This window comes from Thalassophryne amazonica, chromosome 15 (assembly GCF_902500255.1).
Source record: "Thalassophryne amazonica chromosome 15, fThaAma1.1, whole genome shotgun sequence".
NCBI lineage: Eukaryota > Metazoa > Chordata > Actinopteri > Batrachoidiformes > Batrachoididae > Thalassophryne > Thalassophryne amazonica.
The window spans coordinates 25,486,065-25,504,716 of record NC_047117.1 but is presented as its reverse complement, the minus strand read 5'-3'; the positions used below and the strand labels follow the sequence as shown (position 1 = coordinate 25,504,716).

Genomic DNA, 18,652 nt, shown 5'->3' with positions numbered 1-18,652 from the left:
ATCAGTGACACTTTTACCCAGAATCCTTTGCGATGTCTGTTTGTTACAAAACCTCAGAATTAGTGCATTATTCAACATTAAAAGATATATGCTATATTTTAACTTTAATGACAGAATTGACATTAATGGAGTTATTCTATCGGTATTAATGTTATTTATAAATCAAAACCATAAGTCAGCATGACTTTATTTTTCAAGACCTCCGCCTGACCCGAGCATTGTAATTGATAGTTGGCTTTATGGCTGCTCTCAGAGTGCCTCTGTGCTGGGAGCTCTGTAGTAAACAAGCGCTTCCAGCAGGGGTAGAATGTTCAAAGACGAAAGTGTGGTCTCATTGTTTGGGTCTGTTGTTACTTTTAATATTACTAGAAGCTACTGTGGCATTAAAACTTAAATTCGTTTTATTAGTAGTTGTAAATGTACCAGAGACAATATTGGAATTTATCTATTATCGGTTATATGTAACTTTTGATACATTTTTGGGTGGTTTATTGTTTTATCTTTATCGAAGATAACTTTTCAGTTATCTGATTATCTGTTATCGAAGTTAATTTTTTGGTTATCTGTGCCCACCACTGAACATACCCCTAATACATACTGTTATACATTAATTTCTAAAGTGTGGGCTGTGTTGGTACTGTGGAGGGCAAGGAGACGTCATGAAAAATACATCTCAGTTTCTGTTTTCTGATAAAGGTTTTAATAATAATAATAATAATAATAATAATAATAATAAACAAAGACATGGAATTTAATTTCTTCATGTACCAGAAATTATGTATATGGAAATACTTCATGTTAGTCTTGTATCAATCAAAATTATGCTAAAAGGTTTGGGTGGGGCCCCAGACAATTTTCAGATTTCAAAGTGGGCCCTCACATTCTTACGTTTAGAGCTACATAGGACCTACTGAAAGTCTTGGGGATTTTATGGCCCTTTCAAGCCTCCCCTGGAGCCGCTTGTGGTCCTGACATCCCAAAACAGCAGATTTACCGCCTACTATTTTAGCCCATCTTAAAAATGCATTTACAAAATAAGGGCATAAATTCTTTTCTGCATTAGCACCTTTAAACATGCACATTGTCCAAATGTGACCTGACTGCAACAAACTGGAAGGCTGTCGGGCAGACGAGTGTGATTCTGTGGCCGTATGCACGCCTGATAGTTTGGATAAGCATTCCTTCGAGTGTGTGCGTGCAATTAGGGTTAAGACTGTTTATGTGTGTACACACTGTGTGTGTGAGCGTGTGTGTGTGTGGCTGTGTGGTGTTGGTGGGGGGGGGCTGTTAGCGGTTCCATCTGGATCTCCTGGAAGCCGTGTGGAGTCAGGAAAACCACATCTCATAAAAGCAGAGGCAGCCCAATGTTCTACAAGGACAGAACATTACTGAGAATGTCGCTCAGGAAAAGCCTGGGCTTTGGCCCATATGTTGGCTGCAACGCCTGGATCTTTGTCTCGCTCGCTCTCTCTCTCGCTCTCACTCTTCCTCTGTCTCTCTCTACTTATTTTTCACTTGGTCAGGGATAAGAAGGAGGAAGACAAAATGGACACAGTGTGGGAGACGGCACTGATCACAATTCCATCTGTCGGTTTGAACAGAGTGAGCGGTGACAGGCCTGCAGGCAGAGGTGTAGACAGGGTATTTGGTGCACGTCACGTTGGTCATGCTGGATTTGTCTGGAGAGAGGGCTGAGAAGAGAAAGATGAAGGGCCAAGGAGGTAAAAGTCCTGCCAAAACGAAGGGCAGAGCATTCTGGCAGTGCGTCGCTGCTGTTCACATGAAAAACAACTGACAATTTGAGCGTGCATGGTTATGCTCTCGAATTGTCAGGTGAAAACCTCAGCGCATCAGTTTAATAATGTTTCCTCTTGCAGGCCAGCAAAACGATTAAATCTTCTGCAGAAAGCTGCAGCACTTGGTCTGACCTCTCGAATTCTAAGCAGCCCTTTAGGAACGTGGAGGAAAACATCAAATAAAGCGCAAGCAGCCCAGTAGCAAAACTGTTATTTTCAAGCTGACATAAGTGAAGATGAAGTTCTTATCTGACAAAAGCAAAAACACACTCCCTTTTTCATGCATATATGTAATGTACAGTGTGTCCCTGTACGGTTTAATAGTGTGGGAGTGAAGTGAACCACTGATGATTAAAAAAAAAGATTGCTTTTCAAAGAGAGAAACTGTTTTTAGCACAATCAACCCCCAGCAAACATCCATCAAATTCAGAAGTATGACGCCTCCGCAACGGCAACGTGGATTTCAGTAAAGCTTCATACAGTGGTAGCACACCACATGGCGTCCATTATGGTAAAAGCAGCCAATTTGAGTATTTGGACCCAGTTTTCTCAGAAACTGTCAGATAAGTTTTCTTTTAATTTAACAAGGGCACAGTATTGGTTATTGACACTGAAACTGAAACTATTGAAATTATTTGCGTAGATTCATTCATTTAGAAATGGCGGCCATTTTGTGGCCATTTTGCCTTGTGCTTTAATTGAGCCGGTAACCCATAGGTTAGTTTTAACTGTTTACTGGTAGATGATAGAAATCAGAACTAATTTGAAAATTAAACTTAAAACTGTACAGCCTTTCAAATTTCACAAAACTGACAAAATGTAGTTTCTACTGAAATCCCAGCATTATAATGCAGGTTTATTTTTGAAATCTGTTGCAAAAATTCCATAACGAAAATTTTATTTTCCTTCTGACGCTGTCTGCAGGAGGACATACATGTGCGTATGCATGAGTTTTTGAAATTACCAGAAGTTACCTTTGACCTCTGGTGATGGGCGTATGCAGGGCGTGCATGCTGACATCCATAAGATGTCTTCTAAATTACTTCAGAGGTGTTATCTGCTTATAAAGACAGCATTTTTTGATTTCAAAGTATTTATTTCTTCCTAACTTTGACAAAATATATGAGAACCATATTAGATTTATACACAAATAAACTGTTTCAAAGTGTTTTCAGCCATGTTGGATTTTTTTTTTCTGAGTGAGCATCCAGCAGACATCACCGTACCTCTCTGCTCTGATTGGGTGTCACCATGTGCTTCCCAACACTCCTTACGCAAGTTGTGGGAAACCCCCACATGATCTATGACATCGCTATCATTGACTGTATGGGTCGCTACCGTAAGTAGTTCAAGGCTGTCTGTTCTTTTGGAATTTTCCCCTTCAGGGGACTATTTATTCATTTTTTTAGACAACATGAATTTTGATCATATTGCCAATGTCATATTATGAATCAGCTATATAAGGACTAATAAATAAATTACAGTGGTGCCAATGTCATATTATGAATGTGCTATTTAAAGGCTAATAAATAAATTAAATAAAATTAGTTTTATTCCTTAAATCTTACCAAAAAAACAAAACAAAGGATCTACACTTTTAAGGTAACTGACAAACTCTTGTTTGGACCACAATGGAAAAACGCGCTTTCACTTTATTGTGTTATCCATGTGTTTTTTTTTTATGTGTTGATATGTGCATTGAATTGTACAAAATAATTCAATCAGTCAATCAATTTGTATGCTTTGTCATATTTCTTCCAGTGTAATTATTTTAGTGATGCAGCACACAGTTGTGGATTCAAATTAATAAGATGACATTTTGTAGTAATACATCATATGAGTTTGTAGTATAATCACGTTAATTTTCAGAGTGACCATAGTGATTACGATTTCACCGAGGTGATGACGACATTAGTAATGCTTCCTTCAGGAATGAATAAAACATGGCTGTCCAGTCTGTGTGTGTTAACATATATATCACATACTGAGCTGGAGCAGGCGTGGGCTGTGAACATAAAATAAAATAAACCAGATGACCGACAGCGAAGTTCTTGTCTGAAAAAAAGAGCTCAGTGCAACACAACGTGGCAGGCATAGACAAAAATAGACACACACATTGTGCCACATCACAGCCTGCAAAAGCGCAGACACACCGGGTGTGCACATGTGGTCCATGCATCTTCAGGGGCCAGTTGTCAGTACGATATGTAAAGATCCAAGATTAAATGGCCGATCCAGGATCTGCTGATCCTGGTTGTTTGGATCTTTGAATGCAAGTGAGAATTTGATCAGGTGAACTGGAGTCAGTCATACAAGATGACTGTGCACCTGTGGTCACAGATGAGGGTTTCTACATGTATTCAGGAAACCGTGATCATCAACTCCATGATTGGCAGAATGGTGAAAGAGAGGGTGCACATTTTCGTCCCAGAAAATGTTTGATTTGTACAAGAACACAAGCCCTACATCGTTCCGGAGACCCCGGTGAAGCAGATGGGAGTCTACGACCCTCTTCTGGATGGGACGCCAACCTAACACAGGTTACTTCCCCAGTCAAGGCTGGTACCCATTTACAACTGGGTGGACCGAGACAATGTAGCTTGTCCATGAGATGAAGGAAAGGAAAGATGAAGGAAATAATGCAAAAGCTGCAAAAGCAAGGAAGGATGAGTGGCAAAAAGTGCACAACGAAATAAACGTCATTATAACTTCTTCCAGCATAAAAGTCAGACAAAAAATAAAAAAAATAAATTAAAATGGGCAGTATAAAGCTGAAAACATATTTGAGTAGAAAAAAAAATCACATAATGTACTGTATTATATACACAGCTGGAGTGTATCCCAACAGTGACTGGGCGAGAGGCGGGTACACCATGGCCACCAGTTTATCACAGAGCCCCATGTGGACAGACAAACAGTCTCACACACACACACACACGCACACACACACACACAGTAAGTCTAAAGTTTTCCATTCACTGAAACCTACATGTCTTAGGAAGTGGGAGGAAGGTGGAACACCCAGGGGGAATCCACGCAAACATGGGGAGAGCATGGAAACCACACACAGAAAGGACCAGGTGGGAAGTGAACCCAGGACTTCTGTAGGGCAACAGTGCTAACCACTAAGCCACCGTGTTGCCCCCAAATAGTTCAAATAACCAAAGTGATGGATTAATGTTCATGGACATGTGTGGAGGAATCTGGTGAGAGAAGGAGATTTTCCCAGTTTGGTCTTTATCGAGCCCTTCAGAGCTTTAACAAGGATGATGATCGAAACAAAACAATCACACACTACATATTCATATTCAGTGACTTGTTTCATGAAAACTGGCTGTAAAAGTGATGATTTAACCCTAATTTTTAGATTAGACTGCCCCTGTCCCAACTTTATTTGGAATGTGTTGCAGGCCTTAAATACATGAATGGATGTATATCAACAAATTAACAACAAACTATTATACGAGGTCTATTAGAAAAGTATCCGACCTTATTATTTTTTTCAAAAACCATATGGATTTGAATCACGTGATTACATCAGACATGCTTGAACCCTCGTGGGCATGCGAGAGTTTTTTCACGCCTGTCGGTTACGTCATTCGCCTGTGGGCAGTCTTTGAGTGAGGAGTGGCCCACCCTCTCGTCGATTTTTTCATTGTTTAGGAATGGCTCAGAGACTGCTGCTTTGTTTGATCAAAATTTTTTCAAAATTGTAAGGCACAACTGAGTGGACACCATTCGATAAATTCAGCTGGTTTTCGATAAAAATTTTAACGGCCGATGAGAGATTTTGGTCTGGTAGTGTCGTCGTAAGGACGGCCCACGGCGCCTGACGGTGATCTGCGCTTCGAGGCGGCAGCGTCTCGCCGTTTCAAGTTGAAAACTTCCACATTTCAGGCTCTGTTGACCCAGTAAGTCGTCAGAGAACAGAGAACTTTCAGAAGAAGTCGGCATGAGGAGTTTATTTGGACATTCCATTGTTAACGGACATTTTGTAATGAAAGAACGTGCGGGCAGAGTCGCATGTCGGGCCAGAAAACACCTCTGTTGGAAACCTTAACAGGCAAGTTGGAACATGCCCAAGCTGTTAAACAATTTCTCACTTACTCACTTGTTGAAAGCCATCAAAAGCCGCCTGAATTTTACAAATGGTTTTCAACACGGAGGTGTTTTTCCTGTCGCGGCGCACACAGATTCGCCGAGTCATCACAGAAACGACTCGGTGAATTTGCGCGCACGTCTTTCATTAAAAAATGTCCTTAAACAGTGGAATGTCCGCATAAAGTCCTCATGCCGGCCTCTTCTGAATCTTCTCTGTTCTCTCACGACGTCCTGGGTGAATTAAGCCTTAAATTAGGATGTTTTCAGCTCGAAACAGGCCGCCGACGGCGCCTGGAAGCGCTGCGCGACGTCCCGCTCTGTGGGAAGTCCTTACACCGACAGAAACACCCCATAATCTCTCATCAGCCGTTAAACTTTTCACCGAAAACGAGCTGAATTTCTCAAATAGTATCCACTCGGATATTTCTCACAGGTCCAGAAAAAATTTTAATAAAGCAACGCGAGCCGTCTCGAGCAGCTTGTGAAACAAAGGAATTCAGCCGAGAGGGCGGGACCACATCTCACTCAAGGCCTGCCCACAGGGAAATGACGTCACCGACGCGTGAAAAAACTCACGCATGCGCACGAGGGTTCAAGCATGATTGGTGTAATCGCACGTCATTCAAATCCATATAGTTAAAAAAAAATAAAAGTGTCAGTTTTTTATCTAATATACCTCGTATATCAATAAAAACCTGGTCTAAAGTCCAGGGCAGAGTTTTCTTGCTAATCATATACAGAGCAAAATAATCAGATGCGCTTTTCATAATTGGGCTCCTCATGATTCATGAACACTCTGTTGGTACACTAAAGTACCTGAACTGAAAATGACAATAAAATGAAACAAAAGTAACCAACAGAAAATGCAAATGGCTGGTTTCTAGATGTGCACTTTGGCACTTTGATGTATTGCATGCACACTCTGGCCTCTTAAAGGGAATGACACATGACAGTTTGGATGGTATATTCATGTTATACCCAAAACACTCCCATGACTAATTAAGCGACTAAATACAGCCATATTGCAGCTTTCGCCGTATGTAGACCTCAGATTATGCATCCTGTAAGTAGCAAAGTGGAAGTGGACGCACCCAAAATGCATTTGCACTTTAGACCATGTGCCACAGATCAACAAGATAGCACCCTCAAGGTGGAAACATATAGAAAAGACATTGTATTTGAAAATTAAGCCAAAATTGTGTTTGTATTTGCGCAGTAATTTTGTGATTTATGGTAAATATCGTTAAAATAGAAATTCTTACAGTTATTCCAATCACCTTAACATGGTTATTCAAATTCTAAATCAGGGCAAGTGTGTTGAAAGCCTGACTGCTAAGATTATGGCAAATTTTATTTTTTAATTTATCATCTCATAAAGTCCCCTGACATCAATATCAAAAAAGCAACTTATCTATCGTATGCAGTGCGTTTTCTCCTCATTTTGTCTCTCATTTAGAGCAGTGCGATGGTGGGGAACACACTCCTGACACAAAGCGTTGCCCGCAGGCTTGGGCAAGATGATTGAATTTCATAGCTACTTACAGACTAATAGGCCCGTACAATGACTACTTACTGTTCTTAAGTGACTGGCTGCTTCTCAGCGGCTGCCGTTCCTTTGAAGCCCTTCTGAAGAGATCTGGAGGATTTAGCCGGTGGCGTGACATGAGCCTGAGTGTCTGAGCTACAGCGCTCTGCTGGCAGACTATTAGAACCATCTGATCAAATCTCAGAGAGGCTACATTTATGGCAGTGACAGTGTCGCACTTTCTCATAATCCAGGTTTGGAGCAAATCAGATATTCCTAGAAATAAACCTAGAAAGCTCAACTTATGATCAGTTTTTAATGTATATTAATCTGTTGAATGCAGCTAATGAATTTGTTTTGACTTTCAGGGATAACTTTATTTTTGTTGGTTTTATTGCTAAAATGCTGCATATCCGCACTCATTATTACACACAAACATGTAACTTATTACAAATTCAAAAACTGAAAACAGGCCATCAAACCATTTTTTTTTCAGTCTATTTCTTCCAAACATAATATGTATTTTAACACTTGTAAATTTGGGCTCTGTCTTAAAGTCATTATTCTTGAACCAGTTTGAAGCAAAAGTTCTATTATAAAAATAGAAAAGTTATATTATAATAGTTATATTATGAAAATGTCTGTTGAGATAGGCTATATTTTCCTCTTTAGACCATCACTAATGTAATGAATTTCTCTCCACCATTCAAAAAAGCATTAATTAATTATTTGAATTTGTAATAAAATAGGGAGCGTGCTTGCCATGATTTCAAATTAAAGTTTCTGTTCCGGAACATTAAGCATGTGCTACTTAATGTGAATATTTCCCTTATAAAAATGATCCAGTTTGTATCTAGATATATGGACTATGTTATGATTTAAAGACAATAGTTTATATTATGGAGTGATTCAATTCCATGTAATAAGGTACAATCCACTACAAGTTGTTGTTTAATGGAAATATTAATTTCCATGATAAATTAGAATAACCCAGTAGTAGTAGTAGAATTCACCTTCAAACACATTTCATAAAAGTCCACAAAAACCTATTCAGGTTTTTGCTACTGCGCTGCAGCATGTTGGCACTGCATCTGCTCACCACTGGGGGCAGCACCACATATAGCAGCTAAAGGTGGGTGATACTGGGAATTTTGGTATTGATCCGATACCAAGTAAATACAGGCCCAGTATAGCCGATACCGATACTTTTTCATATTTAAGCTTCATAGATCCAAAGGATCCAAAAGGCCTAGGATAGAATTTCACCAAACATTGTACGTGACAACAAAATACTTTATTATCACAATCAACATGTTTGTTTAAAAAATATCACTCAACACAACTTAAAACAAAATCTCATGAGGTAGAGGGCTGACAAACCACAATACAAGGGTGCGCTGCTCCGTGTTGTGTGACACAGCGCTGCTCTTACAGACAGAGAATAGACTTTAACAGGGAGAGAAAAAAAGCTTGAGTATCGATCTTTTTACATGAGGATTGTTCAATATCAATACCAGCGTTGGTATCGATATTATCGATATTAGGATCAATCCGCCCACCTCTAATAGCAGCATAGAAAACGCCCAGAAGATAAAGCCAGCTGTTAGACTTTTTGCCTTGCGTGATTTTCCATAGACTGAAATTCATCTGGGATGTTTGAAGTTTTAACTCATATTTTGTTGTTGTTGTTGTGATTCAAGCCCATTGTGCAGCAGAGACAACACACTGTAATGAGGTAGTGGGCATCAGGCAGAAGCGACACAGACACACAGCAGCGCGGGAGTAAAAACAGGGCATTTGACAAGTGTTTAATTGAAGTTTCCCATTCTGAACTGGTATCAAGGTATTAACAAATTGTGAACAAAACGTAATGTTCAAACTGGCATATCACCAACCACAATCACACATGTTGATTTTGTTTTTACTTCACAGACAGCGTTCATGGTATTGGGTAATTTGACGATAATGGAAATACAATCACAGCTACTTTTCATCAGCATGCTAAAATATGACCAGATTTTGCTTTCACGAATGTAGAATACAATAAGACTGGTCACCTGCTGTTTGAAAACATGGAAGTAGTGGCGTAATATTTCAATTTACTTTAAAATCAGTTTAAGATTTTAAAGTTTGTAGCTTTCATGTTTGTTTCTTCAAAGCCTGGATAGAGAGCATGCTCTTTGTAAGTGTCATAAATTATTTTAAAAAAAATATAGATAGATAATTCCCAGCCTTCAAGGTGTCACCATCAAATGGGCGAACAGTAATCCTAAAGCTAAAAATATAGTCTATAAAATTATAAACCAAAGACAAGCTGAAGATCTAAGAATCACTGCTATTTTTCCTAATATATATATATATATATACACACACACACACACACACACAATTTTGTTTCTGCAGATTAACTGTTGAATTACCTACTTATTTTACTACTTTTCATTAATTTAAAAAATATTTGGAAATAATATTTATTTGCTTATGATGTTCGATTTGAAATAAAATTTACATTATTAATACACGGTCCTCTGTCATTTTTGATGATGGCGCTTCATTGACTGATTCTGCATCCACATACCCACTGTTCCACTCTCCGTGCATTAAACCAGACACCCAGATAACCGCGTGCACACAGGTAACCACATGCACATGTTCGCACGCTCTTTACTAATTGGTTCAGGAACACATTGGTTTTGGGTTCAGCACGGAAACTGCCGTCGCTTTGATTGAGAAACATGTCTGACTGCAGTTAAATGGGAAGGAGGGGTGCACGGAGAAAGGAAACGTGCCACAGCGGTTTTATAGTTTGCTGGCGTGACATTTTTCTGCACTTCTTTTTTTTTCATTCCTTTCCTTTTTCCAGCCGAGGGGCATAGTGTTGACAGGGCAGGAAACGTAGGCAGACTGGAGGAGAAATAACAGCAGGGAAAATGTGAGGAAAATGGACGAGCGACGGGGCTGAAGTGGCCTTGATTGTCACCGCTGCGCACGTGATCAATACCTCTCAGAGTAACTGCCGTTCAGGACAACTTTTCAGACACCCTGGATGAGACAGTAATGGTAGTGATCGCTGCCAAGCGAATGCAAAGGTGTGCGGGTTTTTTTTCTTTTTTTGTGCAATTGGAGACGTGACACGTCGATCACTGACCTGCAGTATGTAGCCCCTGACGTAGTCGCGGAGGGTCCAGCCCAGGCCGTGCAGGATGTGCAGCACCTCTTCCTGCTTGAGCACAGAGAAGAGACGGTCGAGGAGGATCTTGAGCCTGACGGGTACGGCCTGTGTGCCGTACAGCATCAGGCTGCTGATGTCGAACACCACGTTGGACTGAACGATCTCCACCTGGGTCGGGTGGTACAGGTGCTGGGTGCTCAGCTTGTCCAGAGCTGAGAGGGCACCAAACAGCGGAAGACAAAAAGAATGAACATAGTCACAGTTAACATTTCATCAGCTGTCAGCACACAGCGAGCGCAGTGACACCACGCCCACTTGTTAAAGTATCAGACATGTAGCGAAAATGACACATCACCTTTCAAGCAGGCAGATTCACCAACCTCAAAGTAACCACAAAGTAAGGAGCACCACCCTCTGTGGCACTCCTTACTTTTCACCCTCTGTTGCACTCCTTACTTTGTGCTCTGTGTTGCACTCCTTACTTTGCATCCTCTGATGCCCTCATTACTTTGTGCCTTCTGTCGCACTCCTTACTTTGCACCCTCTGTGGCACTCCTTACTTTGTGTCCTCTGTTGCCCTCTTTACTTTGCGCCCTCTCTGGCACTCTTTCTTTGCACCCTTTGTTGCACTCCTTACTTTGCACCCTCTGTGGCACTCCTTACTTTGTACCCTCTGTTGCCCTCATTACTTTGTGCCTCCTGTTGCACTCATTACTTTGCACCCTCTGTGGCACTCCTTACTTTGTGTCCTCTGTTGCCCTCTTTACTTTGCGCCCTCTCTGGCACTCTTTCTTTGCACCCTTTGTTGCACTCCTTACTTTGCACCCTCTGTGGCACTCCTTACTTTGTACCCTCTGTTGCCCTCATTACTTTGTGCCTCCTGTTGCACTCATTACTTTGCACCCTCTGTGGCACTCCTTACTTTGTGTCCTCTGTTGCCCTCTTTACTTTGCGCCATCTCTGGCACTCTTTCTTTGCACCCTCTGTTGCACTCCTTACTTTGCACCCTCTGTGGCGCTCCTTACTTTGAGCTCCCAGCCACGTCTCCTCTCTGGCTCGTTGGGCTAAACCTGGTCCACTCTTTCCCTCCTTCCTCACTGCCTCGATCCCTCACTCCTGCCTTACCTCATAAAGCTCTCTCTCCCTTTCTCTGGCTGTCTGGGTGACACCTGCTCGGGTCTCTCTCTGATCCTGGGACGGCTTTTTCCTGCTGACGAGGGCTTGCCTGACAACACAGCACAGCCAGACACGAACATAATAAAAATGAAGAAGTACTTGTCAGAGTCCCTGCCAATGCCGACATGAAATGAAAAGTGGGGGAAAGGAGAGATGGGTGCCTGACAGTTCAGAGGGAGAGATTAAAAAATAGTCAACGGGGTCCTGTGCAATCCGCTGAAGGGCCCGTGGCCCGTTCATGTGCGGACGCAAGCCAAACAGGTGTTTTCTTTTATCTTTTACCCCTCCTCCTTCTCTTTGTACTTTCTTGCCTGCTCTCCCTTTTTCTTATACCATGTTGAAAACTCATAAGGTGTCTTGTAAGGTGTGGTCTCCTGCTCGTCTCTCTTTCGTGCTATTTCTTTTTATCTGAGACATAATATACAAGGCTTTGAACGCAACAGAACAAACAGAAGTCAACAAAAATAAATTCAAATCTATAACAAAAAAAGTGTTGTGCAAATGTTTTAGGCATACTTCAAACACATTTAGAAAGTGTGTGTGTGTGTGTTTTGAAATGACTACTATAAATAAATAAAATATGTGACCACTTCTCAAATTTAAAAATATACCACTTCCTCAAGGTGACAAAAAACTATGAGAAATTTATGAGAAAAACAGGTTGTTTTTTTTTTTAATCAGATTTTTGTCACTAAAACTATTTTATGACCAAGCTGTCTGTGTGTTGTCATCTGTCGGGCAATGCACCAATGAAGAAGCAAAGGCTTTTTTCACTGTTTTTGATTTAAACTTAGATGTATATCTTGATAATTTCTTTAATGAATGAGAAATAAAATCTCTAATTCAACATCATTCAATTAGATATTCTCTTTAATTTTTGTTTTTAATTATTAAACAAGCTCTATTTTGACCGTGGACGCAATGAAACTTGATTGATGCTTCTACAGCACTGTAACTCCATGGCCACGCAATCAGGTTGACGTGGGTGTGACATTTTTGAAGGTCTCCATTGTATTGGTGGGTGTCGCAATGCAATTTACCGCCGGAATAGTAGGGGGCATGACGTGAAGAAGAAGGCAGGAACTTTCTTGCTGTCTGCATCGCAACTGCTCCTGGTCATTTTTTTCTGGATCAGTTTGTCCCTCAGTGACCTCGATTTCTTTATGCAATCATCGACGTCCAAACCAACGTTACATACAATTTCCCTCCATGAATTGCTGGTCATTTGAGCAACTTTGCAGTTTTGCGACACCGTGTTCTAAAGGTGGTCATATTTGTGGACTTCTTCTGCCACGTTTGTCTATTTGATTCATGATTGAAATGTAATCGCGTGCACACATTTCGATGCGTAGCGTCAATTTTTGGGAAGTGCGTGCCAGGATATGGAGAGGGGCTCGGAGAGGGTTCGCAGCAACGCAGAGGGTTCTACGTGGCTATGGAGCTGTAGAGACGTAGTAGCATAAATCAGGCTTAAGGACTTGGGCAGCGGGTGGTAATTCATCTGGGGCATGTCCAAGCGCCTTTTGTTATTTATGGGGTTCAGAAATAACGGCACCGCATGTAAAAGGATTGTGTTTACAGTGTTATTTATTCATGTTAGTTTTGTAGTCTGAGAACGGGTACAAAAAGGACTAGGATGCAGGACATAAACCCACTTGGGGTTTGTCTGAGTTCACTTTCTGTTTAAGTGATATGAAATACTGGTAAAAAAAAACTGTACACTGTGCACAAAAAGATTGGATTTACTGTGTTCAGTATTCATGGATATTTTGTATTCCAAACATGATATCAACCAATCAGAGTGGAATGTTTCTTTCCCTTTAAAATGGTGCATAAATCACTTACATATCCCTGTTTCTTTCTTTCTTTCTTTCTTTCTTTCTTTTCCTGCAGTGGCCAGAATACACCCTCCATATTAATATGACACCATGGCAGGTGACTGGTGGTGATATGTGCAGACAGAGTGTATGTGCATTGGGACGCAGCTGATGTGAGGTATATCTCCTTGAACAGCTATAGAAAGGGTTCTTGGTGGTCTCAGGTGCAGACTCTTTGAGGTGACAGAAGATATCAACACACCCAATCCACGCCCGACCACATCCACGGGAACACAAATGGATGATAGGAACATACATCATTTATCAACTCTGGGTTGCCTAAAACATTTGCACCACACAGAAAATGAGCTGTTAAGTCATTGCTAATGTTTACTTCCTCTGTGTATTCAGATAATGACATGCTGATCACCGTGCAGTAAGTGTAAAATGTGATTACCGTGAGCCACCCAGCCATGTTTGCACTGGTCACATGTTCGTAGATGAATCTTTCCTGGCTGGAAACACTCGCACGTGCAGTTTACCAGTGTGCAGCGAATGGCCTGCAGGGACACAGACAACACAAATTCATGTCAGTAGTTGCTCACTTCTGCAGGAGAGCAAAAGAGAGTGTGGAGGAGAAAAAAAGGAGTTATCAGCAGTGCTGCCATAAACAAGAGAGAGATCAGGCACATTATTGCGTAAAGTGGTGCAGAACAGCAAGGCCCTGAAGTCAAAGTAATTTATAACACTTTATATCCGAACTGTTTGTGAAATTGTGACAAAACGTGTTACAAACCATGACAGCTGTTACAGCCAATACATCAAAGATTCTGGAGGGGAGGAAAAAAAAAAATCCCAGAGTGCCATTTCATTCCAGGGTGTGAACCTGTCCTGTCCTACCTCAAATTCTCAGCGTGCATGTCAACCAACAAAAGGCTTCCCGTTCTGAAAACGCAGAAATATAAGTTGTTTTCACTGAGGTCTGTTACTCAGCACCGCCGCTGAACTTTGTGTGATCCCGGAAGGCTTTTAGGAGAGAGAGGTTAAGTGTCCAGACTTTGACGAGGGTAGCTCGGAGGGTCTGCTGAGGCTGGTGCATTTCACAAACAGCGAGTTAAACACTCGACAGGAGTCATATTGGGTGCATTTACGAGCGGCAAAACAATGAAAAAAATAAAGACGTAGATTTACAGTGTAATTCTGACTGATGAGTGCAGCTGCAAGCGGAAAATATTACAATTTTTTCACTCACATGATCAGCAGATGAGGTAAAAAGCAATGACAAGAGACAAAGAAATTAGAAATATCAATCTTCACTTATTGGATGCTTGTTACATTTTTAAGATTAATTGATTACTAAAGATTGCAGTCCTGAAACCAAAATTACAACAGAAGACACTTTTCCTATGAGGAAAACTCTGGGAATGATCTATCTTCTTTTTTTTTTTTTTTTAAAGACTATTGACTGCAAATGTTACAATTAAAAAAATATAACGCATGCTAAAATAGTCTCAGTTGTATGAGCATTGTGTTCTTTATAATTTGCAATTTTGTAATTAATTATTAAGATCCTACCGTCTTATGCACAATTTGTACATGTTCAAATCAAATCATCATTTGTTCATGTTGTGCAAATCAAAGAATATTTGTAGATCAGCCTCTGTGTATTTGTAATTATTAATGAGACAACTTTAACTCTGTAGGAAGTTAGCTTTGAGTTAGCATGCAAGCTAACGTCAGCAAAATGTCTCATAAATAACAACAGAGGTGTTATCAGTTTACAAAAACAGTGTTTTCACTTTTAGAAGTGCTAATTTCTCACAAGCATTTATATAATACATGAGAAACGTGTATATAAACACACAAAATGAAGCAGTTTTGAATAGACCAGCGACTGACATCACGGTGCAGCTCTACTCTGATTGGCTGTCACCCGCGTCACTCAAAAACAAAACGGATCAGACTGAAACAGAATGTGACTTTTTAACCTCTTAAAATACATCAAGGTTAGCCATCTTTGAACTTGTCCAATGTTCCCTATGAATTTCAAGAGTCTGGCAGTAATAGATCGATAGATTGATAGATTATTGTCATTACAAGTGCAACAAAATTTCTTCACACCCAGTCACCTCAGACAAAAGTATACTTAAATAAAGTTGAACGTAATAATGGCACACATCAGAATTAGAACAACCATACATATACATTTGATTGTTTATGTACGCTAAACTTTAAGACAGTCATCCAAATTAAGGAATTGTGTGTGTGTGTGTGTGTGTTGGGGGGGGGGGGGGGGGGCAGCAGTGTCCTGCACAGCCGCAGCTCGGGGGAAGCGGCAGGGCGGAGGTAAGGGAGGGTGGCAGGGGGTGGGGCAAATGAGATGAGTTTGTATCAGTCAGATGAGTTTGTATAAGATTCTGTCAGTGTGTGCATAATGTGTGGAGTTGCCATGACAACATCAGACTGTCGGGGAGGGCAGAAGATAAAAGGGGCAGCCGAATGGTTCACCAAGGTCGTAGAAATTCTTCTGGAGGAAAACAGCGGGGCATATGCTGAGCACAGACAGATGGACGGACAAACGGATGGATGGATGGAGGAAAAGCCTTTGCAATACCCGATGGCCATATTTGATGGCCTCGGTTAAAAAAAGTACAGTAAACAATAAATTCACAATTTCAATAATGCCCATTGGCTGTAAATATCATTTCATTTATTTCCATATCAAATTGCAATAACAGCTTTCAAATCAAATGGCAAATGAGATATATGTAACAGTTTCACGTCATCAGTGCCTGCCTGAGCCTGTGGCTTTATCTGTTTACTACCTGCAGTAATAGTGTTAGACATCTTGCCCTTATGAGACCAGAGTGTGACACATAAAGCACATAAACAAGGGGTCATAGGTTGGAGTCCGTTCATGTACCACCAATTTCACAATGCTAGTTGTACAACAGGATCCGTAGCGGAGATGCACATCACCTGAGCTCAATGCACAAAACAGCTACATATGCTAATGACAAACGTTTTACACATTTTATTTGGCTCATTCGACTAAGCAACAGACAACCTGACATGAGGTTCAACCAATTTGCAAGCAAATCTGGACAGAACTGCACTGGTTGGTAAGTGTCTGTAGCATAAGTCTCCCTGACCTGATTTCAGGGCATTTGTGTTCCATTGTGGGATTTTATGCACATTTAAGAACAACTCTTGTGGAGCAGGTATCTTAGTGGATAAGGAGCTGGTCTACCAATATGTAGACCTGTGTTTGAATCCCACTCATGCTACAAAACATTTAATCTGCATTGTCTCAGTCCACCCCACCCTGTATATGGGCATCGCCTGGGAAAGTGACCTGTGTTGGACTGGCGTCCCACCCAGGGGGAGTCGCAGACTCTCATCTGCTTGACTCCACAAAATCCAGAGATTAACACCGGCACCAACGGGCCTCAGAGCCAAGATCAGACTCTTAATTATCAAAGCTGATTTACAAATCATCAGTCTGTTGGTTTTTTTTCATCCTCCCGTCACGAAATTATTCAAATTTTCGTGACAGGGTTTTTTTTAACTCATTATTACTAACCCTACTCCTACCCCCAACCCTAACCTTAACCATAACCTAACCCTACTTCTTCCCTTAACCATAACAACCCACGTCACCCCCCCACCCCGCTACACTTTTAGTTACGTGCAGCCATCATGGAATGAATTAGTATGAATTTGTGCTGCCATGACGAACATTTGGCACTTTTTGTGACCATCTGACGAACCAATAGATTAATGTATATTTTGTGCTGCTGAATCACGACAATCCATGAGACTGGGTTGCTCTGCTCCCCTCCACAGCATGTCTTTTTCCTGGTTCTCTCCCTCAGCCCCAACCAGTCCCAGCAGAAGACTGCCCCTCCCTGAGCCTGGTTCTGCTGGAGGTTTCTTCCTGTTAAAAGGGAGTTTTTCCTTCCCACTGTAGCCAAGTGCTTGCTCACAGGGGGTCGTTTTGACCGTTGGGGTTTTACATAATTATTGTATGGCCTTGCCTTACAATATAAGGCGCCTTGGGGCAACTGTTTGTTGTGATTTGGCGCTATATAAAAAAAAATTTGATTGATTGATTTGTTTTCACTGGTGGATTAGCTTTCCAGCTAACATTGAAAACCATTAGTGGGCCAGAATCTTCCAGTAAATTTACTTCCACTAACTTTGTCAGTCAACATTCTTTTGAATAAAGTTTAACAGTCAAAAACATTTATATACCCTAAAATCGTGTTTCTGTTGGAGCTTACATGCTACACCAATAAGCAAAGACAACAAGCCACAGTAAATGCATTAATGAGATTACAGTTTTCCATGTATTTTTTATTTGTAGTACTACTTATTCTTTTAATATTTTCTGTATTGTTAGCAACCATTTAATTTTTGTTCACTTAATTCTGGACATGTTGATCATCTAATCTTGGTGTGCTGAACCTTTTTGGGAACCTCTGTGTTTAACACTACAACATACTAAAATGCCCACTCTACAGGCCTGTTTTTCAGGGTTTTAAAGGGAAAAAAGAAGAGCCAAAGCTAAATTCATATAACATTTACATTTACTTTAATGGACTACCCAACAGTGGGGAATACGTTTCATTACAGTAGAAGTCTTTCTGAAAGCTCTGTAACTAGGTTTAAGGATATGATTCCTTCTTTGTTATGTTCTTCAATGCCATATACCAACACATTGCAGAGTAGCTACCTAAACTCTGTGAGTGAGATAGATTATCTCGTCAATAGCTTTACATCCTCATTGAGCACAACCTTGGATGCTGTAGCTCCTCTGAAAAAGAGAGCCTTAAATCAGAAGTGCCTGACTCCGTGGTATAACCCACAAACTCGCAGCTTAAAGCAGATAACCCGTAAGCTGGAGAGGAAATGCCGTCTCACTAATTTAGAAGATCTTCATTTAGCCTGGAAAAAGAGTCTGTTGCTTTATAAAAAAAGCCCTCCGTAAAGCTACGACATCTTACTAATCATCACTAATTGAAGAAAATAAGAACAACCCCAGGTTTCTTTTCAGCACTGTAGC

The 18,652-nt window shown here is 40.8% G+C and overlaps 1 protein-coding gene across 1 annotated transcript in view; it reads right to left on the bottom strand.

Annotated features, from left to right (window-relative positions):
- bnc2 (basonuclin 2) overlaps positions 1-18,652 on the bottom strand; it is a 414,234-nt gene that overhangs the window by 65,950 nt on the left and 329,632 nt on the right. Inside the window, 2 exon segments of the mRNA XM_034188627.1 lie at positions 10,571-10,806; positions 14,045-14,147. Coding sequence (XP_034044518.1) covers positions 10,571-10,806; positions 14,045-14,147 — 339 coding nt within the window.